A 23266-nucleotide genomic window follows, 5' to 3' on the forward strand; every position below is an offset into this window, starting at 1 on the left:
TTCAGGATTAAACACCAATTTGGCACAGCTCAGCCTAACTGACCAGCCGGCCTAGATCATCCTGTAGCCTAACGTTTGCTCCTTGCTATTAATCAACTGCCAATTTTCATGTAGTCTGTGAACTTACTGACCAGACTGCCTGTATTCTCACTCATTAATACACACCACAAACAGCAAGCATGGAACCCTGTAGTATTACACTGGATACAGGCTTCCAGTCACAAAAACACCTTTCAACCAGCACCTCTGCTTCTTGTCACAGAGCCAATTTTGGAATCAATTTGTCAAGTTATCCCGGATCCAATGGGCTCTTACCTCCTTAAGCAGACTACCATGGCCTCATCAAAAGCCTGACTGAAGACCAGATAGACAACATTAACTGCACTCTCCTCATTTATACATTGGGGCACCCTCTAGAGAAAGTTAATCAAATTTGTTCGATGTAATCTCATCCCCAGCATCTCTGTGCAGACTCTCCTTGATTAACCCCTGCTCCTCCGACTGGGAATGGATTCTGTCCCTTGGTTTTTTTTCCATTAAATTCCATATCACAGGCATTAGGTTCCCTGATCTGTAATTTCCTGGTTTAGTCCTACCATTCTCCTTGAGAAATGGTGCCACGGTGGCCATTCTCCAGGCCTCTGGTACCTCTCCTGAAGCCGGAGACGATTTGAAAGTTAATGTGAAGGCCACATCAAACTTCATCGTTGCCTCTTATAGAAATCATAGATACATCTCACCTGGGCCTGGGGTTTACCCATTGCTGAAACTGCGATACCTAATGTCTCTTGCTGTTAATTCGGTCAAGTATATCACAGTCTCCCTACCCGATATACTTTGCATCCGTATTTACTATAGAGGGTACAAAGTATTTTTTAAAACCTCAGTGATGTCATTGACTCCACACACAAATTGTCACTTTGGTCCCTAATTGGTCTTACATTTATTTTGTGGTTCCTCTTTTAACCTGGTATACCTATAAAACACCTTTGGATGTTCCTGAACGTTACCCACCAATATTACTTCGTGTCACCTCTTTTGCTCCCCTAGTTTCTTTTTGAAGCAACTCCCTGTACTTTCTGCACTCCTGTAGGATATCTGCTGCTTTGAGCTTTTGGTGTCTGTCATAAGCTTCCTTTTATTTTCCCCATGTATCCAATCCTGCACATCCCTTGATATCCAGGATTCTTTGGCCTTCTCTGGATCTCACCACTGACCTTCATGGGAACATGTTGGCCCTTCACTCTTATTACTGTCCTTTTAAGCATCGCCCACTGATGTGGATTATCCTGCAAGTACCTGCTCCCAGTGCTCTTTGGCCAGACCCTGTCCCATTAAAATCAGCTTTTCCCCAATTCAGAACCTTTACTTCCAGTTCATTAATATCCTTGTCCATGGCGACTTTAAATTTTCCTGAATTATGGCCACTATCACCAAAATGCTCCCCCACTACCACAACTAATAACCCTAAAATTAGGATCAGGGGCCACCCCTTTGCCTCTTGGAGAGCAGGTAGGCCGAGGTGAGATCAGCCATGATGGTATGAAGTGGCAGAACAGGTTTGAGGGGCTGAATGGTCTCTGTCTAGTAGGGCATTCTTTGTGCTGGCTTAAGAGAGCCCTCCACACTTTGTCTATCACGGTTAATAATGGGGAGGTGGAAATTCCTTCCGATGATTAGTCTTACAGGCAGAGATGTATTGCACAGTCCAACTCATCCATGCTGACCAGATATCCCAACCTAATCTAGTCCCATTTGCCAGCACTTGGCTTATATCCCTCCAAACCCTTCCTATTCATCTACCCAACCAGATGCTTTTTTAAATAATGCAATTCTATCAGCCTCCATCACTTTCTCTGGCAGCTCACTGCATACACACACCACCCTCTGCATGAAAATGTTGCCCCTCAGGTCCCTTTTATATCTTTCCCCTCTCACCCTGAATCTATGCCCTCTAGTTCTGGACTTGCCCCACCCCAGGGAAAGGACTTTGTCTATTTACCCTATCCATGCCCCTCATGATTTTCTAAATCTCAATGAGGTCACCCCTCAGCCTTCAATGCTCCAGTGAAAACAGCCCCAGCCTATTCAGCCTCTCCCTATAGCTCAAATTGTCCAACCCTGGCAACATCCTTATAAAGGGTAAAAACAAGGACTGCAGATGCTGGAAACCAGAGTCTAGATTAGGGTGGTGCTGGAAAAGCACAGCAGTTCAGGCAGCCTCCGAGGAGCAGTAAAATCGACGTTTCGGGCAAAAGCCCTTCATAAGGTATTCCTGATGAAGGGCTTTTGCCTGAAATGTCAATTTCACTGCTCCTCGGATGCTGCCTGAACTGCTGTGCTTTTCGAGCACCACTCTAATCTAGATCCCAACATCCTTATAAATCTTTTCTGGACCATTTCAAGTTTCACAACAACATCTTTCCAATAGGAAGGAGACCAGAACTGCACGCAATATTCCAACAGTGGCCTAACCAATGTCCTGTACAGCCACAACATATACTCAATAGTCTGACCAATAAAGGAAAGCATACCAAACACTTTCTTCACTATCCTATCTACCTGCGACTCCACTTTCAAGGAGCTATGAACCTGCACCCCAAGGTCTCTTTTTTCAGCAACACTCCCTAGGACTTTACCATTAAGTGTAAAAGTCCTGCTAAGATTTGCTTTCCCAAAATGCAGCACCTCGCATTTATCTGAATTAAACTCCATCTGCCACTTCTCAGCCCATTAGCTCATCTGATCAAGATCCCATTGTAATCAGAGGTAACCTTCTTCGCTGTCCACTACATTTCCAATTTTGAAGTCATCCGCAAACTTACTAACTATACCTCCCATGCTCATATCCAAATCATTTATATAAATGATGAAAAATAGTGGACTCAGCACCGATCCTTGTGGCATTCCACTGGTCACAGGCCTCAAGTCTGAAAAACAACCCTCCACCACCCTCTGTCTTCTACCTTTGAGCCAGTTCTGTATCCAAATGGCTAGTTCTCCCTGTATTCTGTGAGATCTAACCATACTCACCAGTCTCCCATGGGGAACCTTGTCGAACGCCTTACTGAAGTCCATATAGCTCACATCTACCACTCTGCCCTCATCACTTTTTCAAATAAACTCAATCAAGTTGTTGAGACATGATTTCCCGTGCAAAAAGCCATGTTGACTATTCCTAATCAGTCCTTACCTTTTCAAATACATGTACATCCTGTCCCTCAGGATTCCCTCCAACAACTTGCCCACCACTGATCTCAGCATCACAGGTCTATAGTTCCCTGGCTTGTCCTTACCACCTTTCTTAAACAGTGGCACCACGTTAGCCAACCTCCAGTCTTCCGGCACCTCACCTGTGACTACTGATGATACAAGTATCTCAGCAAGAGGCCCAGCAATCACTTCTCTAGCTTCCCACAGAATTCTAGGGTATACCTGATCAGGTCCCGGGGATTTATCCACCTTTATACATTAAGACATCCAGCATTTCCTCCTCTGTAATATGGGCATTTTTCAAGATGTCACCATCTATTTCCCCTACATTCTATATCTTCAATGTCCTTTTCCACAGTAAATACCGATGTAAAATACTTATTTTGTATCTCCCCCATTTTCTGTGGTTCCACACAAAGGCCGCCTTGCTGATCTTTGAGGGGCCCTACTCTCTCCCTGGTTACCCTTTTGTCCTTAAATGTATTGATAAAAACCCTTTGGATTCTCCTTAATTCTATTTGCCAAAAGCTATCTCATGTCCCCTTTTGCCCTCCTGATTTCCCTCTTAAGTATACTCCTACTGCCTTTATACTCTAAGGATTCACTCGATCTATCCTGTCTATACCTGACGTATGCTTCCTTTTTCCTTAACCAAACCCTCAATTTCTCTAGTCATCCAGCATTCCGTACACCTACCAGCCTTCCCTTTCACCCTGACAGGAATATATTGTCTGTTGTTATCTCATTTCTTTTTCCCATTTTCCAGCCATCCCTTTACCTGCGAACATCTGCGCCCAATCAGCTTTCGAAAGTGTTTCCTCCAATTTAGAACTTCAACTTTTAGATCTGGTCTATCCTTTTCCATCACTATTTTGAAACTAATAGAATTATGGTCGTGGCCCCAAAGTGCTCCCCCACTGACACCTCAGTCACCTGCCCTGCCTTATTTCCCAAGAGGTGGTCAGGTTTTGCACCTTCTCTAGTGGGAACATCCACAAACCGACTCAGAAAATGGTATTGTACGCACTTAAATTCCTCTCCATCTAAATCCTTAACACGATGGCAGCCCCAGTCTATGTTTTGAAATTTAAAATCCCTTACCATAACTACCCTATTATTCTTACAGATAACTGACATCTCCTTACAAATTTGTTTCTCAATTTCCCTCTGCCTATTAGGGGGCCTATAATACAATCCCAATAAGATGATCATCCCTTTCTTATTTCTCAATTCCACCCAAATAACTTCCCTGGATGTATTTCCGGGAATATCCTACCTCAGCACAGCTGTAATGCTATCCCTTATCAAAATGCCACTCTCCCTCCTCCCTTTCTATTCTTCCTGTAGCATTTGTATCCTGGAATATTAAGCTGCCAGTCCTGTCCATTCTTTACCCTGTTAGCTTTGCATTTCTCTGAGCTGCAGAAGACAGCGAACAGTTAGCTGTGTTGGTGTGGGTCTGGGGTTGCATGTAGACCTTGATGGTGTAATGGTTTCCTAAAGACCAAGTAGCTTCTCCAGAACACTTCTGACTTTATTAAAATGTTAATAGAGACCCCTGTGCTCTTGAACGAACACACACACACACACACACAATAAATGACAGCCAGAAATGTACCAGCCTTACCCCAGCCGATTAGAATATACCACCAGAAGTACTTTCTCTCTGAGAAGAACGAAATAATTAGTAGCGTGTGCAAGTAGAGACCTTCCACCAGGAGCCAGAAGAAATTCGCCATGATGCAGTATTGAAAGAACACCACTGCTGCTTTACAACCACCCTGGGGTGAACAGAGAAACACATTACAATCGAACGATGCAATATCTGGGCCAACCAAGTGCCTGGCAATGACAGAGAATGCTGGAGAAAATCAGCAGGTCTGAGGAGAGAGAAACAGTTAACATTGCAAGACTGATACAACAACTCTTCAGAATGTGTCATTCCCCACGCAAAATGTTAACTGTTTCTTTCTCCAGTGATTCTGCCAGTTTCTCCAGCAGTCTGTGTCTATTCTATGTTTCCAGCATCCACAGTATTTGTCTTCTATTCAAGTGCCAGACAACAAGGGCCTCCAACAAGAGAGAATCAAACCATTTCCCCTTCATGTTCAACACCATTTCCATCACTGAATTCTGCACTCCACTCCCAGGCCCAACCATCGATGACATTCCCTCCAGTATCTAGGCTTGAGCTGAATAGTGGCAAGTCACATTCACGCCACAAATGCGCCAAGAAATGGCCACCTCAATACAAGACGAGACAATCTAACCATTGTCACTCAGTCAATCCGTTACCATCACTGAATCCACCCACTAACAACATCCTGGAGGTCACCATTGACCAGAAACTGAACTGGACTTGCCACATTAAGACTTGGCTACAAGAGCTGAGGCTAGGAATACAGCATCAAGTAACTAACCTCCTGACTCCCCAAAGCCTGTCCACCATCTACAAGTCAGGAGGGTGTTGGAATACTCCCCACTTGCCTGGATGGCTGCAGCTCCAACACCACTCAAGAAACCTGACACCATCCAATACAAAGCAGCCTACTTGATTGGCACCACATCACAACACCCACACCGTCCACCACCAATGCTGAGCAGCAGCAGTGTGCACTCTCCACAGGTTTCACTGTGGCAAATTACCAAGGCTCCTCCCACTGCACCTTCCAAATCACAACCTCTAACACTCAGAAGGACTAAGGCAGCAGATACTTGGGAACACCACCACCTGGAAGTTCCCCTTTGAACCACTCACCATCCTGACTTGGAAATGTATCACTTTCAGGTCATTGTTTTGCTTGCTGAGCTGCAGGGTTTGTTATCAGATGTTTCGTCACCACGCTAGGTAACATTGTCAGTGAGCCTGCAGTGAAGCGTTGGTGTTCTGTCCCACTTGCAATTTGTGTGTCTTGGTCTGTTGTGGTAGAACTTCCAGTTCTGATTTTGAAAGGTTGGTGGATGGGATCCAGATCTATATGTTTTTTTTTAAATGGAGTTCCGGTTGGAATGTCAGGCCTCTCGGAATTCCTGCGCACGTCTTTGTTTAGCCTGTCCCAGGATGGATGCATTGTCCCAAACGAACTGCTGTCCCTCTTTGTCTGTGTGCATGGGTACTAATGATTGTTGTCAAGAGTGTGGTGCTGGAAAAGCACAGCAGGTCAAGCAGCATCCAAGGAGCAGGAAAAAAAAACAAACAAACAAAAAAAAAAGTTGATGTTTCGGGTGACACCAGTGATTATTGGTCATGTCTAGGTGACTACTCTGGCTCCTAGGCACTATGGTAGCCCACAAACTTACTACACACTAAAATAACTACTGATGAATTTAAAGGACCCCATATCCACAGCCAGCAGAATGATCATTATATACAAAATACCCTGCAAATACTGCAACAAAAATTACATTGGACAGACGGGCAGGAACTAACCACCAGAATACATGAGCGCTAATTAGCCTCCAAAACACACGACCAGCTATCACTAGAACTCATACACACAGACCAAGAGGGACAGCAGTTTGACTGGGACAATGCATCCATCCTGAGACAGGCTTAACAAAGACATGGGCAGGAATTCCTAGAAGCCTGGCACTCAAACCAGAACTCCATCAACAAACATATCTATATGGACCCCATTGACCAACCTCTCAAAACCAGAACCGGAAGTGATATCACTCACCACAACAAACCGAGACACATAAATAGCAAGTAGGACCGAACACCAGAGCTTCACTGGAGGCTCACTGATGTTACCTAGCATGGTGACGAAACATCGGAGAACAAACCCACCAACACAGCGAGCAAACTTACAACCTGATCCACAACCTGAGCTACAAATCTTCTCCAAGATCTCAAATATATCACCATTCCTTAGACAATTGGGAATGCCTGTCCTCGGAGATCTTGTACATCAACAATGACCTTCACTCTATTACTTTCAATTCCTACCTTAGCCTGGTCTTTAGTCCATTGAGGAGTTTTTCTCCACAGTCTTGGTACAGCACTCCCCACCTTACACTCAACTTTACTGATGTCACCACAGACCGACAATAACCTGTACCTGGCCTTCTTGTTGGTTCAGCCAGTTAACTAGATTAGATGAGATTTCCTACAGCATGGAAACAGGTCCTTCGGCCCAACAAGCCCACACCGACCCTCCGAAGAGTAATCCACCCAGACCCACTTCCCTCTGACTAATGCACCCAACACCATGGGCAATTTAGAACGGCCAATTCACCCTAACCTGCACATCTTTGGACTGTGGGAGGAAACCAGAGCACCCGGAGGAAACTCACGCAGACACAGGGAGAATGTGCAAACCCCACACAGTCTCCAGAGGCTGGAATCGAACCCGGGTCTCTGGCGCTGTGAGGCAGCAGTGCTAACCACTAAGCCACCGTGCCACCCCAAAAGTGGGAAGAAAGGGCTGGATTTTTGTGGTGAGGGTGTGAAGGTAGAATGTGAAATGGTCCTGACTCATGGTGAACCACCTTTTTGGAAAAGTGCCCGGCCAATCCCTCTCCCCCCAAATATTTTCATACTTACGGACAGGACTGCCATCTTGAGTGTCAGATCAGAGGCGACACCGGGGTGGAGGGCTAGAATGGCACTTTGATTACCGGAACATCAGCCTAATCGTGTTAAATGTCAGGCCCTCAACTCCTCATCCTCACATCCCCCACCCTCTCATATCCCTAGCACCCCCTTCCCATCTGTATTTGCCAAAACACATGCATACACTGCGTGTTGGCGCTTAGGAGCCATGTGTTAGCGATGGGAATTGCTCGTGATGCATTTTGAAGGGTACAAACACTCAAACAAGAACAGTAGGCCACTCAGCCCTTCCAACCTGCTCCGCCATCCTATATAATCGTGGCTGAGCTGATTTTAACCTCAAATCTACATTTCTGCATATTCCCTCCCCACTCATATTCCTTGTTTGGGTGTTTGTACCTTTTAAAATGCATTTTAACAGTTCCCATCGCCATCCCAAAGTGCCCAAGAGCCAAACACAGTGGGTACAGGGAGAGTGTCCTTGGCAAATACAGATGATGTGGGAGAAATTGAGGGATATGAGGGGGCATGGGGTGTTAGGATGCCTGACATTCACAGTTAGCCTGAGGTCACAGTAGTCTTTTATCTGTCTCGCTTTCATGAACCTCTCTACCTCTGCCTTAAAAACATTTAGAAAGATCTACCAGAATGTTGATGGGAATGGAAGGCTTGAGTTACAAGGTAAGGCTGGGACGTATTTTTACTGGAGTGTTGAAAGTTGAGGGGTGACTATATAGAAGTTGATAAAATCATGAGGGGCATAGATAAGGTGAATGACAAGAGTCTTTTCCCCAGGCTGGGGGAGGGAGTCAAAACTAGGGGGCATATTTTTAAGGTGAAAGGAAAAATTTATAAAAAAGGACATAAGGGGCAACTTTTTCACACAGAGGGTGGTTCATGTGCGGAATAGAATTCCAGAGGAAGTGGTGGATGCAGGTATAATCACAACTACATTATAGAAGACATTTAACAAAGTCCATGAATAGGAAAGGTTTGGAAGGATATGGGCCAAGTGCAGGCAGGTGGGACTAGTTTAGCTGGGGAACATAGTCAGCATGGACTAGTTGGACCAAACGGTCTGTTTCCATGCTGTAATAACTCTCTGATTCCTATTGAGGAAGAGAATTGCAAAGACTCACAGCCCTGGGAGAGAAAATGTTTCCTCATCTCTCTTAAATGGGTGACTCTTTATTTTTTTTAATCACTTCTTTGCAGGAGGCATGGAGTGTTTGGTACTATAACTGCGAAGTCTCCTAGTTACTGTTAAAATGCCACAGCTTACAACTGGGAAGGGGAAATAAAGGGGCTTTCTTTGGGTTTTAGGTATTTTATTGGATAACCCCTAGTTCTTGATTCTTCCACAAGAGAAACCATCCATCCCATATGGTCAAGTCCTCTCAGAATCTTATGTGTTTCAATTAAGCCACCTCTAACTCTTCTAAACTTCAAAAGGATACAGGCCCAGCCTGTCTAACCTTTCCTCATAAGGCAATCCACTCATTCCAGGTATTAGTCCAGTAAACCTCTGAAATGTTTCCAACACAGTTGGTGAAAGTGAGGACTGCAGATGCTGTATATCAGAGCCGAGAGTGTGGTGCTAGAAAAGCACAGCAGGTCAGGCAGCATCTGAGACACAGGAGAATCAAAGTTTCGGGCATAAGCCCTTCATCAGGAATCCTTCTGTAAGTCTGGTGACTAGTGCTGTATACAATACTCCACATTGCAGAACTATAGCATAACCTCCCTCTTACTGCGTTCAATTTCCCTCACAATAAAGGCAGAAGTGGGTACTGCAGATGCTGGAGATTAGAGTCAAGATTAGAGTGGTGCTGGGAAAGCACAGCATCCGAGGAGCAGGAAATTGATGTTTTGGGTACAATAAAGCATAGCAAATGAGCCAAAATGCTTAACAATCTAATAGGATTAACACTTAAAAACGCAAGCACACATTTCTAAAAAAAGTCCCATTATCATTCCTTTCAAGTGGCTATTTGTTGTAAGAGCAAATATACATTTTGAAACCACGAAGACCAAAATCTTTTGAAGCCCCTTTTAAAATGGTCAAACTTGGAGCACAAAATGAGATAGTGGATCTAATGTGTTTGGAACTCAGCCAAACATTCATAACACGCTCAGCTGAGAAATAACAACTCCAGACAATAAGACCCATTGAAACAGGTGAAAAATATGCCACACTTTTGTCTGAAATGCAGCCCATCTGACACTCCATACTGCATTTACTTGTCTTCGCAAATCTCTGCAGTAAGGCTTTAACTAAAAGCAAGTGTGCTTTCAACTGATCTACAGAAGAACAACAAGAAGCAAAGAAGATCTTTTACTGTATTTTGCTTAGTGTTGTTGTTTATTAGAACTTGTACACCCCCATTAGCACCAGGGGCCATATGATCCATTATTGCCCCTATATTCTTATACAATAGTATCATGACTTACTAAAGGTCCTGCATTGGAAATTAAGCTATTCTTGGAATTTGTCACAGAAATTGAATATTTTCCCAGTTCACAATATTCTTCAAATTACCTGCCTTGCAGACTCAGAAACACGGGACAGTTTCTGTCCTTAACAACAACTGTTCATTTATCAGAAGTAAGTAGATTTTAAATCATAGGTAAACAACAGTGAACGGTCAATGTATAAGGCTCTGTGTTAACACTCCCTTATAAACTCTGCCTCTACATTCACCGGCAGACGAAATAACATTGATATTGTGGGTGGGGGGGGGGAAGGTGCTGAGGACAGAAACTGGGAAAGTTAATCAATGGCCCCAGTTTAAAGGAATGACCGATATGATCCTTTTGCTTGCTCGGAACTTGCTCCTCCTCAAATCTCTCGTCTCTCGTGTTTGTTTTTCATTTCTTTGCAGGAGACATAGAGTGATTGGTACATAAACTGCAAAGTCTTTTCATTAGTGTTAAAATGCCACAGCCTACAACAACTGGTGGGGAGAAATATAGGAAGGCTTTATCAAGCTGGAGAGGGTTCAGAAGAAATTTGCCAGGACGTTGTTGGGAATGGAGGGTTTGAGTTATGAGGAGAGGTTGGATAGGCTGGGATTTTTTTCACGAGTGTAGGAGGTTGAGGGGTGACCTTATAGAGGTTTGTAAAATCATGATGGGTGTAGAAAACATGAATGACAGGTATCTTTTCCCTAGGCTGGGGGATTTCAAGACTAGGGGGCATTTTTTTTAGGGTGAAAGGAGAAAGACTTATAAAAGACATAAGGGGCAACTTTTTTTGCAATGGTTCGTGTGTGGAATGTACTTCCAGAGGAAGTGATGGATGTGTGGGTGGAGTTACAACATTTAAAAGGCATTTGGGTAACTTCATGAATATGAAGGATTTAGAGGGATATGAGCCAAAGGTGGGACTAACTTAGCTTGGGACTATGGTCGGCACGGACTGGTTGGACTGCAGGGTCTATGTCTATGCTGTACGACTCTGTGACCCCCAACTAAATGAGCTTTTTTTGGGATTTAGATATTTTGCTGGATAGAGAAACCATCTTGTGTTCCAGAGCTCTGAAGGCTTCTGCTAGTATCATTCACACCCACAAGCTGTTCAGTTTCCCCGGAGCTAATCAGAGACTCCTGATCAGATTGATGGCCTTTGTCATCCACAACTGGTCACACCTCCACAAAACAATCAGCCATTTTAGCTCGGATCCCCTCTCCTCCTTCACACCTTCTGGCGTTGGTCCATTTACTGTGTGTGCCCCGCTCTGCTTGAACAAACAACTTACAAATAACTGGTTTCAAAAAACTACAGCAATCCTTTCCACAATCCTGGTGTGCTTTTTGTAAAACCAGCCTTTTTTTCCCAATTTCAGTCCACAATCAAAACTACAGAAAATAAAAACCATCTTTACAATGACATTCTTCTTGCAGCAGAGACGTTTGTGGGTGATTTAATGGAGGCATTCAAAAGCATAAAAGATCTGACAATGGAAAGACACTGGCAGACAGGGATCAGCAATTAAGAAGGGCACACAGATTGGACTGTTGGCAAATAAATAAAGGGGAGATGAGCACTCTACTTAAGTGCAGAGAAATGTTATGATGTGGAATGTGCTGCATGATAGGACTGTCAAAGAAGACTCAACCGTCACCTTCAAAGCGATTTGGAAACGTACAAGAAAAAAAAAACGTACAAGAATTCCAGATTCGGGGATAAGAGGTGGGGTGTGGGACTAATTGGATAACTTGGGCCAGATTGCTAGCAAAATAGCGTTGGGCTAAATGATCTCCATCAAACGTGGTGTGAGATTATCTCAATCCTCCCCCCAGTTAGATTTGTGCTTGATAGTGGCTCTTTGAACAGTGAAAAAATGCAAGCAAAATAAAACAGTGAACAGGGAAAGTTGGCCAGCGAGCAGTGATCGGGGGGGGGGGGGGGGTGGACAATTCTGTGTTTGTGCTGTCAATTGTCATTGTCAAGATAAATTACTAAGGCCTACTTCTTTAACTCACATATCACGCACAGAAATTCTGATGCTCTCAATATGGTTTCAGCTAGAATAAAGAGATTCACTTTTGTTTGGTTTTGACAGATTGACCAGAAAGCTGTTACTGAGGCCAATTATTAACTGCTTTGTGTATTCTTTGCCAAGGAGCATGCCCTCTTATCTGCTTTGCTCGTTATTTAATTCTCGTCTTTATGCTGCTCGGAGCTCGCCAGGAGAAAGATAATGAGGCTGTGGTTCCAATGATACTTACAGGTCAAAGTGACTGCCTGGATAAAGAGAAGATTCCAGGTTTTTAGCCAACAGGCTTTGGCAATGTGGAGCTGGCTCTGAAAGCAGATTGTCAAAAGGTGGGGACTGGAGGTCTCAAAACAAAATCAATTATAAAAATGGAAAATCCGAAGATACCACAAAACGAAGGGAGACCGGGAGGGTGCCTAACGTGGTCAGCTCAGTTGGTAGTGTACTTACCTTTGAGTTAGAAGGCTGTGGGTTCAACACCTTTTGCTTCAGCGCAGTACTGAAGTATTCCTGCATTGTCAGAGGTGTCACCCTTCACAGAAACTGGAAATAGGCCATTCGGCCCTTTGAGCCTGTGCCACCATTCAATGACAGAAGTCATGTGACACCAAGTTATAGTACAACAGGTTTAGTCTAAGTTAAAAATCCCTGATAAAGAAGCAGCGCTTCGAAAGCTAGTACTTCCAATTAAACCTGTTGGACTATAACCCGGTATTGTTAAGTGATTTTTAACTTTGTACACCCCAGTCCAATACCGGCTCCTCCAAATCAGGTTTATTTGTAATGACACACTTTAGGAGCACTGCTCCTAAGTCACCTGATGAAGGACAGCTCTCCGAAAGCTTGTGATTTCATGTTGGACTATAACTTGGCATTGTGTGACTTCTGACTTTGTCCACCCCAGTCCAACACTGGCTCCTCCACATCGTGGCTACCATTCAAAGGGATCATTCAACTCAATACCCTGTATCCACTTTCTCCCCATACTCTCTCTGTACACCTCTCGAGATCAGAAGATATCTGATAACCACCTCTTCGATATCTCCTGAACTGCAGGTAGAAAAGAAAGAGGAAAACCATCTTCACCGATGGTCCCAAAGAGCCAACAGCACCCCCTTATTAAAAAAAACACAGGAGAAAGTGAGGACTGCAGATGCTGGAGATCAGAGCTGAAAATATGTTGCTGGTCAGGCAGCATCCAAGGAGCAGGAGAATCGACGTTTCGGGCCTGAGCCCTTCTTCAGGAATGAGGAAAGTGTACCAAGCAGGCGAAGATAAAAGGTAGGGAGGAGGGACTTGGGGGAGGAGCGTTGGAAGTGAGATAGGTGGAAGGAGGTTAAGGTGAGCGTGGTAAGGTGAGGGTGATAGGCCGGAGTGGGGATGGGGGCGGAGAGGTAAGGAAGATGATTGCAAGTTAGGAAGGTGGTGCTGAGTTCGAGGGTTGGAACTGAGACAAGGTGGGGGGAGGGGAAATGAGGAAAACGGAGAAATCTGAATTCATCCCTTGTGGTTGGAGGGTTCCTAGGCAGAAGATGGGGCGACACGCTGGCACAGTGGCTAGCACTGCTGCCTCACAGCGCCAGAGACCCGGGTTCAATTCCCGCCTCAGGCGACTGACTGTGTGGAGTTTGCATGTTCTCCCCGTGTCTGTGTGGGTTTCCTCCGGGTGCTTCGGTTTCCTCCCACAGTCCAAAGATGTGCAGGTCAGGTGAATTGGCCATGCTAAATTGCCCGTAGTGTTAGGTAAGGGGTAAATGTAGGGGTATGGGTGGGTTGCGCTTCGGCGGGTCAGTGTGGACTTGTTGGGCCGAAGGGCCTGTTTCCACACTGTAAGTAATCTAATCTAATCCTCCAGCTGTCGTGTTGCTATGGTCTGGCGATGGAGTCGTCCAAGGACCTGCAAGTCCTTGGTGGAGTGGGAGGGTGAGTTGAAGTATTGAGCCACGGGGTAGTTGGGTTGGTTGGTCCAGGTGTCCCAGAGATGTTCTCTGAAACATTCCGCAAGTAGGCGGCCTGTCTCCCCAATGTAGAGGAGGCCACATCGGGTGCAGTAAATGGGGTGTGGAGGTGCAGGTGAATTTGTGGCGGATATGGAAGGATCCCTTGGGGCTTTGGAGAAAAGTAAGGGAGGAGGTGTGGGCGCAAGTTTTGCATTTCTTGCAGTTGCAGGGGTAGGTGGCGGGAGTGGAGGTTGGGTTGGTGGGGGGTGTGGACCTGACGAAAGACTCGCGGAGGGAGTGGTCCTTTTGGAACACTGATAGGGAGGGGAGGGGAGGGAAATATATCCCTGGTGTTGGGGTCAGTTTGGAGGTGGCGGAAATGACGACGGATGATATGATGCATATGGAGGTTGGTGGGGTGGTAGATGAGGACCAGTGGGGTTCTGTCCTGGTGGCGATTGGAGGGGCGGGGCTCAAGGGCAGAGGAGCGGAAAGTGGAGGAGATGCGGTGGAGAGCATCATCGACCACGTCTGTGGGGAAATTGTGGTCTTTGAAGAAAGAGGCCATCTGGGTTGCTTGGTATTGGAACTGGTCCTCCTGGGAGCAGATGCGGCGGAGGCGAAGGAATTGGGAATATGGGATGGCGTTTTTACAGGGGGCAGGGTGGGAGGAGGTGTAGTCCTGGTAGCTGTGGGAGTCGGTTGGTTTGTAGTAAATGTCCATGTTGATTCGGTCGCCTGAGATAGCTGGGAAGTCCGCTCTTAGCACCAGAGAAATGATAGCACAGAAGGGGGCCATTTTTCCCATCTTGTCCATGCCGACCCAAAGACACCCATATGTCCTTTCCAATTCCATCTTCCTGCCCACAGCTCATAGCCCTGCAACTTAAGGTGCAGATCCAAGTATTTCTTGAAAGGGTTTAGGGTCTCAGCCTCCATCGCCAACTCAGGCAGCGAATTCCAGACACCAACCACCCTCTGCATAAAAAAAGGATTTTTCCTCATGTCCTCTCTAATCCTTATGCCACTAAGCTTGAGTCTATGGTAAGGAAAGGCTGGATAGGCAGGGACCTTTTTTCACTGGTGCATAGGAGGTTGAGAGGCCATCTGATAGAAGTTTATAAAATAATGAGGGATATAGGTAAAGTCAATAGACAATAGGTGCAGGAGTTGGCCATTCAGCACTTCGAGCCTGCACCGCCATTCAATATGATCATGGCTGATCATTCCTAATTAGTATCCTGTTCCTGCCTTATCTCCATAACCCTTGATTCCACTATCTTTGAGAGCTCTATCCAACTCTTTCTTAAATGAATCCAGAGACTGGGCCTCCACTGCCCTCTGGGGCAGAGCATTCCACACAGCCACCACTCTCTGGGTGAAGAAGTTTCTCCTCATCTCTGTTCTAAATGGTCTACCCCGTATTTTTAAGCTGTGTCCTCTGGTTCGGCACTCACCCATCAGCGGAAACATGTTTCCTGCTGCCAGAGTGTCCAATCCTTTCATAATCTTGTATGTCTCAATCAGATCCCCTCTCAGTCTTCTAAACGCAAGGATATACAAGCCCAATCGCTTCAGTCTTTCAGTATAAGGTAATCCCGCCATTCCAGGAATTGACCTCGTGAACCTACGCTGCACTCCCTCAATAGCCAGAATGTCTTTCCTCAAATTTGGAGACCAGACTTGTGGTCTCACCAGGGCCCTGTACAGCTGCAGAAGCACCTCTTTGCTTCTATATTCAATTCCTCTTGTTATGAAGGCCAGCATGCTATTAGCCTTCTTCACTACCTGCTGTACCTGCGTGGTATTGTCTTTTTTCTAGGGTAGGGGATCTCAAGACTAGGGGACATATTTTGAAGGTGAGAGGCAAAGGATCTAAAAACATCATGAGGGGCAACTTTCCTCTACACATGAAGAATGTGAAGAATGAATGTCCTGAAGAAGTGGTTGATGTGGGCACAGTTATATTTAAAAACACTTAAATAAGGACATGAATAAGAAAGGTTTGGATGGATATGGGCCAGGAGTAGGCAGGTAGGACTTGTTTAGTTTGGGATTATTATCAGCATGGACTGGTTGGACCGAATGGTCTGTATTGGTGCTGTATGACCCTATCATCCCTGGTTTTTGAACCCTGTGCCATAGGAAACAGGCTACTCCTTTCTACTGTTTCTCTACCCCTCGTAATTTTGAATACGTCAACTGTGTTGCTCCTCAGCCATCTCTGTTCTGAGGAAAACAACCTCAACCTCTCCTGTTTTGCCCTTCACCAACCATTAACCAATATGACATTTATTGGTTAATGCATTTAGTTCTCTATGTGGTGGACAGGCTGTTAGTTTCTGCGCTCGCTCACTGAAAACACTCCTAGTGGAGGAACATATCATATTCAACCAATTGAATGGTAGAGCAGTTTTGGGCTGAATGCCCTTCTTGCATTCCTATGTGTATTGGCCATGATAAATTGCTCATAGTGTTAGGTGCATTAGTCAGAGGTAAATATAGGGTAGGAAAATGGGTCAGGGTTGGGTTATTCTTCGGAGGGTCAGTGTGGACTTATTGGACTGAAGGGCCTGTCTCCATACAGTAGGGAATCCAACCTAATCATGTCCAATGGTCTTAAGGGTGCCTTTTGAATTCCACCTCCCCACAGTAACCTTTCGGTTCCTTGCCCAACAGGAATCTATCTAACCTTCATCTTAAAAATATACACAGAGCTCTTAGCTCTATCCATCACCTTTCGAGGCTCATCTCTTCGAGACAGAAATAATTTCCTCACCGTGGTTACATTGGGGGTTTTGAAGGATGTGGATGCAAGGTGGGTAGGCAGAGTTAAAGTAATGACCAACCATTGAATGGAGGAGGCGAAGAGTGTGCTGCTGGAAAAGCACAGCCGGTCAGGCAGCATCCGAAGAACAGGAGATTTGGTGGTTCAAGTATAAGCCCTTCATCAGGAATTGAATGGAGGAATATACTAGAGGGGATGAATGGCCTTCTCTAGTTTCTATCTTCCTTTCCAGCTTTCGTTTTATTAATTTTTGTGAAGGCGCCGACATTGGGGCAAGTTGCTTTATTGCCTCCTTGCGATTCGAACGGAAGAACTTCTAGAAATAAATCCTGTCATTAGCATCTAAACAATGCTGACTATATGGTATGAATTTCCAGTAAGTGTTGGGACAATGGATTATTGCCATCAGTTCTGGTCACCAAACTAGAACAGGTCCAGAAACAACCAGCCTCACACACAAGACAGACTGAATCAATTCCACAGTGGGGAGGGAGATGTTATCAAGATATTGGACTGATCACATGCAGTTAGGGGGAGGGACTGGAACTTCGAAGAGCAATCTGTTCTTATAAACCGATCTCAGGGGTTTCACAGAGTGCTCTGTGCTCGTCCATTCATTCCCTGCCCTGTGCGTTTTAACCTGCAGTGAGACCACTCCGCAATTTGCTACTCATGTAGATCTCCTCCTCAGTGACATACTAGACAGCGGCTTCTGAAACACAGCACTCAGACTTCTACAGCTGACAATCCCTCCTGCAGATTGTTTTTTTTGACTAGGACAGCGTTCATGACTTCCCACAGGATGCTAATTCCACTTTCCCGAGCTGTCCTGCCATACCTTAAACTTTACAAACTATGCAAGCTCACCTAACTGCTTTGTCTCTGAAGTCAGTACAGAAGTGTGGCTGACGGATGGTAGGGGAAGACGGAGGGAAAGCACATTTAAGCAAGATGCTGTGGCCTTTGGGGCAGGTCTGGTAGGCAAGTGTGCATCTTTCTGCATGGTACATTTGAGCAATGTTGCATATGTCCAGGAGATTATCGAGGAAGTTCCCTAGTATTTGGGGTAGGGCTGAGTCAGAAGCCTGGCTTGCCAGAAGCAAGCTAGTTTCATCTACATTGATTTGGGAAGGCAATGGCCTGGCAGTATTATCACTAGACTGATAATCCAGAGACCCAGGTATGAAGCCTGCCACGGCGGAATTTGGACTCAATTAAAAAGTTGGAATTTTGGGTCTAATGATCGTCAAAAAAAAATCAACAAACAATTGGGTTCATTAATGTCCTGCAAGGAAGGAAACTTCCATCTTTACCCAACTCCAGACACACAGATGACTCATAACTGCCTTCTGGCCAATTAAGGATGGGTTGGTCCAGCCAGCAACGTCCCCATCCAGTGAATGAATAACAACAAAAAAAAATGGGATAGCTGGATTTTCTCCGGTGATCAGAGCTTCTGGTGTACAATGTTCCATCGTGTGGGGAAAACACAGGGAAGTGGACAAAAGGGTGCTCAGATTAGCCACGATCCTACTGAATGGTGATGCAGACTCGAGGGGCCGAATGGCCTACAACTCTTCCTATTTCTTAAAGGGAAACATTGCCCGGGATTGAAAGAACTCCGACCATGACTCACTAAATCCAGCCGTGGACCAGGACAGGGTTAAGAAAATTAACAGATGCACATTTTCTCTTTAGCCACAGAGAGAAAAAAAGAATAATGTATCGGATTTGGAATGTTCCCCTTTGGCCAAGCTGTCAATTCACAGCAAATTTACACTGGATCCAGTTACCGATGTGGATGCGAGAAATGAAAGATTCCAGGCACAAAGCCGTCGAGATATTCCAATCACGGCAATGGAATCATTTAGTTTTTCCTTTGCTTGCTGCCCGGTGTTCCTGTCTCCAGGACCATCACCATCCCCCCCTCCCATCTCCATGGCCATCCAAACACCACCCCCTCCTGTGGTTTCAAACCTGAGCTCTATCAATGCACCTTGACGCTCGTGTATATGCTAATTCCAAATCATAAAAATAACAAAGAATTCATAGCACCGAAGGCAGCCATTTAACCCATTCCATCTCTACTAGCTATTCAGTCTAACATCATCATTCTAGCTCTTGGTTTGTAACCTTGCGAACGAAGAACTGCAAGTGCTCATCAACTCTGGTCTCCCTGCTGCAGGAAGGATGTTGTGAAACATTTTTTAGAATCCCTACAGTGTGGAAACAGGCCCTTCGGCCCAACAAGTCCACACTGACCCTCCGAAGGGCAACCCATCCAGACCCATTCCCTTACCCTATTATCCTACGTTAACCCTTAACTAAGGCACCTAACCTATACTATGGGCAAATTCCCTAACCCATACATCTTTGGACTGTGGGAGGAAACTGGAGCACCTGGAGGAAACCTATGCTGACAATGGGAGAATGTGCAAACTCCCCACAGACAGACAGAGTCACCTGAGGTGGGAATTGAACCCGGGTCCCTAGCGCTGTGAGACAGCAGGGCTAACCACTGAGCTACCATGCTGCCCTTCTTGGGAGGGTTCAGAACATCTTTTACAAGGATGCTGCCAGGGTTGGAGGGTTTGAGCTATAGGGAGAGGATGAACAGGCTGGGGCAATTTTCCCTACAGTGTCAGAGGCTGGGGCAATTTTCCCTAGAGTGTCAGAGGCTGAGGGGTGACCTTTTAGAGATTTATAAAATGATGAGGGGCATAGGTAGGGTAAATATATACGGTCTTTTCTCTGGGGTAGGAGAGTCCAGAACTAGAGGGCATAGGTTTAGGGTGAGACAGGAAAGATTTACAAGGGTCCTTAAGACCACCTTTTTCATGCAGAGGGTGGTGTGTGAGGTGCCAGAGGAAGTGGTGGTGGCTGGTACAATTGTAACATTTAAAAGACATCTGGATGGGTATATGAATAGGAAGGGTTTGGAGGGATAGGAGCCAAATGCTGGCAAATGGGTCTAGATTAGGTTGGGATATATGGTTGGTGTGGACGGGTTGGACCGAAGGATCTGTTTCTGTGCTGTACATCTCTATGACACTTGATGTGTTAAGGTTGAGACAGAGTTGCTGAGCATCTGCTCAATGTCAATAAACAGCTTTAAGGCCTTGGGATTTTTTTTTTTGAAGTTGGAATAAGCACACTTTGGGATTACTGTGTAAATTCTGATTGGCTTGCCATAGCCATGATATTATTAAATTTGAGAGGGCTCAGAAAAGATTTTACCAAGATTGTGCCAGGACTGGAGGGGTTGAGTTATCGGGAGAGGCTAGATAGGCTGAGGCTTTTTTCACTGGAGTGTAGGGAGTTAAGGGGTGACCTTATAGAGGTTTATAAAATTATGAGGACCATAGATAAAGCAGATAGCAAAGGCCTTTTCTTTAGTTCAAAACTAGGGGGCATATTTTTAAAGGTGAAGGAGAAAAATTTAAAATGGGCCTGAAGGGCAACTTTTTCACAGAGGGTAGATCAAGTGTGGAACAAACTGCCAGGTACAGTTACAAAAAGGGATATGGGCCCAAAGCAGGCACATGGGACCAGTTTAGTTGGACCGAAGGGCCTGTTTCCGTGCTGTATTACTCTATGTTCTATGAGTGATAGAGCTCCTACAGGATCAGGATTTTTGTTTAACTTTCTGTAGCTGTTGGGGGTTTGGAAGCTCCTATACAACTCTCCCTGCTACAGGAAAACACTCAAGTTCTCTCTCTTTGAGTTTTCTCTTTACATTGTTCCTCCTGGATTAGAGAATTGCATGTGACAAATCTACTTTACTGAATTTGCCTTTGCCAAGGGTGTGTTTATAGGAAATTACAATATTGGAACAATTGAAGTTTAGTAGTTAAAATATTCTATTATTGCGTTAAGTTTTCCAATAGAGTTAAGCTATTCCAATTTTTCTTTTAGTTTGCATTCTAACTATATAGTGTAAGAATAAAGTGCGTTTTGTTTCAAGTCTGATAAACTGACCAATCGAATTGCATCCGGAACACAATGCCTTACACTTGCCTTTAAAAATAAGAAAATGTTGGGCTCTAGGCCGTTTCCTTAATATACTTTGGAGGGGGTTCGGTCTGGCCCATAACAAAGAAGAATGAGCTCGTGTCACAGAATCATTACTTATCGGAGGTTGGCCATTCAGCCAGTCGAGTCCTTACTGGTGGAGAGTATTGTGAATGGAGATGAGGAGAATGCAGGATTTTCACAACAATATAGACAAGTTGGTGAAAGTGGATGGGCAGGCAGGGGGCAGGTGCAGTTCAATGCAGAGAAATGTGAAATGATTCATTTTGGGAGGAAGAATGTGGAGAGACAATATAGAATAAAAGCTACAATTCTGAAGTGGTAACAAGAACACAGGATCTTGGATTGCTATGTATACAAGTCACTAAAGATCGCAGGACAGGTTGAGAGAGTAGTTAATAATGCACAGAGTATCCTAAGCTTTACTAATAGTGACAGAGCACAAGAGCAAGAAGGTGATGCTAGACTTCTACAAGACACTGGGTTGTTCTAAGCCGAAATGTTGTGTCCACTCTTTGCGCTGCACTTTGGAAGAGACTTTATTTATTCCTATCCATGAAAATAACAAGAACACGATGGCATAGATTTAAAGTAATTAGTAAAAGAAGCAAAATTGATACTTGTTTATGCAGTCAAGAGAGTGTGGTGCTGGAAAAGCACAGCACGTCAGGGAGCATCTGAGGAGCAGGAGAATCGATGTTTCGGGCATAAGCCCTTCATCTGGAATGAGGCTTGTGAGGTGGGGCTGAGATATAAAGATTCCTGATGTCCAAAATGTCGATTTCCCTGTTCCTCGGATGCTGCCTGTCCAGCTGTGCTTTTCCAGTGCCACACTCGACTCTGACTTCCAGCATCTGCAATCCTCACTTTCTCCTACTTGTTTATACAGAGAGTAGCTTGGGTCTGGAATGTTCTGCCTAAGTGGACGGTGGAGGCAGGTTCAACTGAAGCAATCAAAAGGGAATCTGACTATTACCTGAAAAGGAAGAACGTACAGCGTTACAGAGAGAAGGCAGGAGAATGACAATAGGGAACTGCTTATTCGGAGAGCTGGAACAGACACGATGAATTGAACACACTCCTTCTGCACTGTTACAATTCTGTGATGGTACAGCAGATTCAATGGGTCGGATGGTCTAATTTTGCTCCTCTATCTTAGATCCATAAGATTGTAAGTCTAGGTTCCACAATCTTGTACCTTCAGCTAATAGAATCAGTTTTTCTATACCTACCTTATCCAAACTGCTGCTAACCTTGTATACATCAATCACTTCAATCTCCATTGGACCAAAAATAAATTAGTAAAAAACAAATCAATGGCCCATACCCCCAGCTTAGTTCCCCGATTTGTCAGATTGGTGAGGTCAAGCATTTATCAATGAGAAGGCATTTGTAGCCCGCGGTAACACTGTCATTTCAGGGTATTCATACCTTGAAAGTAGTTTAAATCAGGGGACCATCCATAAGACCTTTTTGTTTTTAAACACGTGGTAAATTGGCTTTGATGACAAGTATTATTTATGATTAGTCTAATACTGAAGTGGTGAGTGTCTTTGTCTATTAAGACCAGGACAACATCCAGGCTTGGGATAATAAGTGGCAGCTAACATTAGTGCCACACAAATGCCAATCAATGATATCTCCCACTGACATTCAATAGTCTTACCATCATGGAAGCCCCCCCCCCCCAATAATCCTGGGGGGTTACCACTGACTAGAAACTCAACTAAACTTGTCACATAAACACAGTGGCTAAAAGAGCAGGTCAGAGGCTGGGAACACTGCAGCAATTAACTCTAAACCCTGTCCACCATCTACAAGGCACAAGTCAGGAGGGCAATGGAATACTCTTCACTTGGGTATAGCCCCAACACCACTCAAGAAGCTTGACACCATCCAGGACAAAGCAGCCCACTTGATTAGTATCACATCCGCAAACATCAACTCCCTCCACCACTGGCACTCAGTAGCAGCAGTGTTTACCAGCTACAAGATGCATGGCAGAAAATCATCGTGTCTCCTTAGATAGCACTTTCCAAACTCATGACCTCTGCCACTTAGAAGAACAAAGGCAGGAGATGCATGGGAACACCACCAATTGCATGTTCCTCTCCAAGTTAGTCACCATCCTGACTTGGAAATATATTGCCGTTCCTTCAGTGTTGCTGGGTTACTCTCTCCCTAAGGGCATTGTGGGTCAATCTTAAAGTCATGAACTGTCTGAGTCACCACCACGTCC

General features: G+C 44.9%; 1 protein-coding gene across 1 annotated transcript in view; it reads right to left on the bottom strand.

Moving 5' to 3' along the window:
• LOC132816243 (vasoactive intestinal polypeptide receptor-like) overlaps window positions 1-23266 on the bottom strand; it is a 62538-nt gene that overhangs the window by 26064 nt on the left and 13208 nt on the right. Inside the window, exon 5 of the mRNA XM_060825739.1 lies at window positions 4841-4994. Coding sequence (XP_060681722.1) covers window positions 4841-4994 — 154 coding nt within the window. The remainder of the gene's footprint in view (window positions 1-4840; window positions 4995-23266) is intronic.

This window comes from Hemiscyllium ocellatum, chromosome 5 (assembly GCF_020745735.1).
Source record: "Hemiscyllium ocellatum isolate sHemOce1 chromosome 5, sHemOce1.pat.X.cur, whole genome shotgun sequence".
NCBI lineage: Eukaryota > Metazoa > Chordata > Chondrichthyes > Orectolobiformes > Hemiscylliidae > Hemiscyllium > Hemiscyllium ocellatum.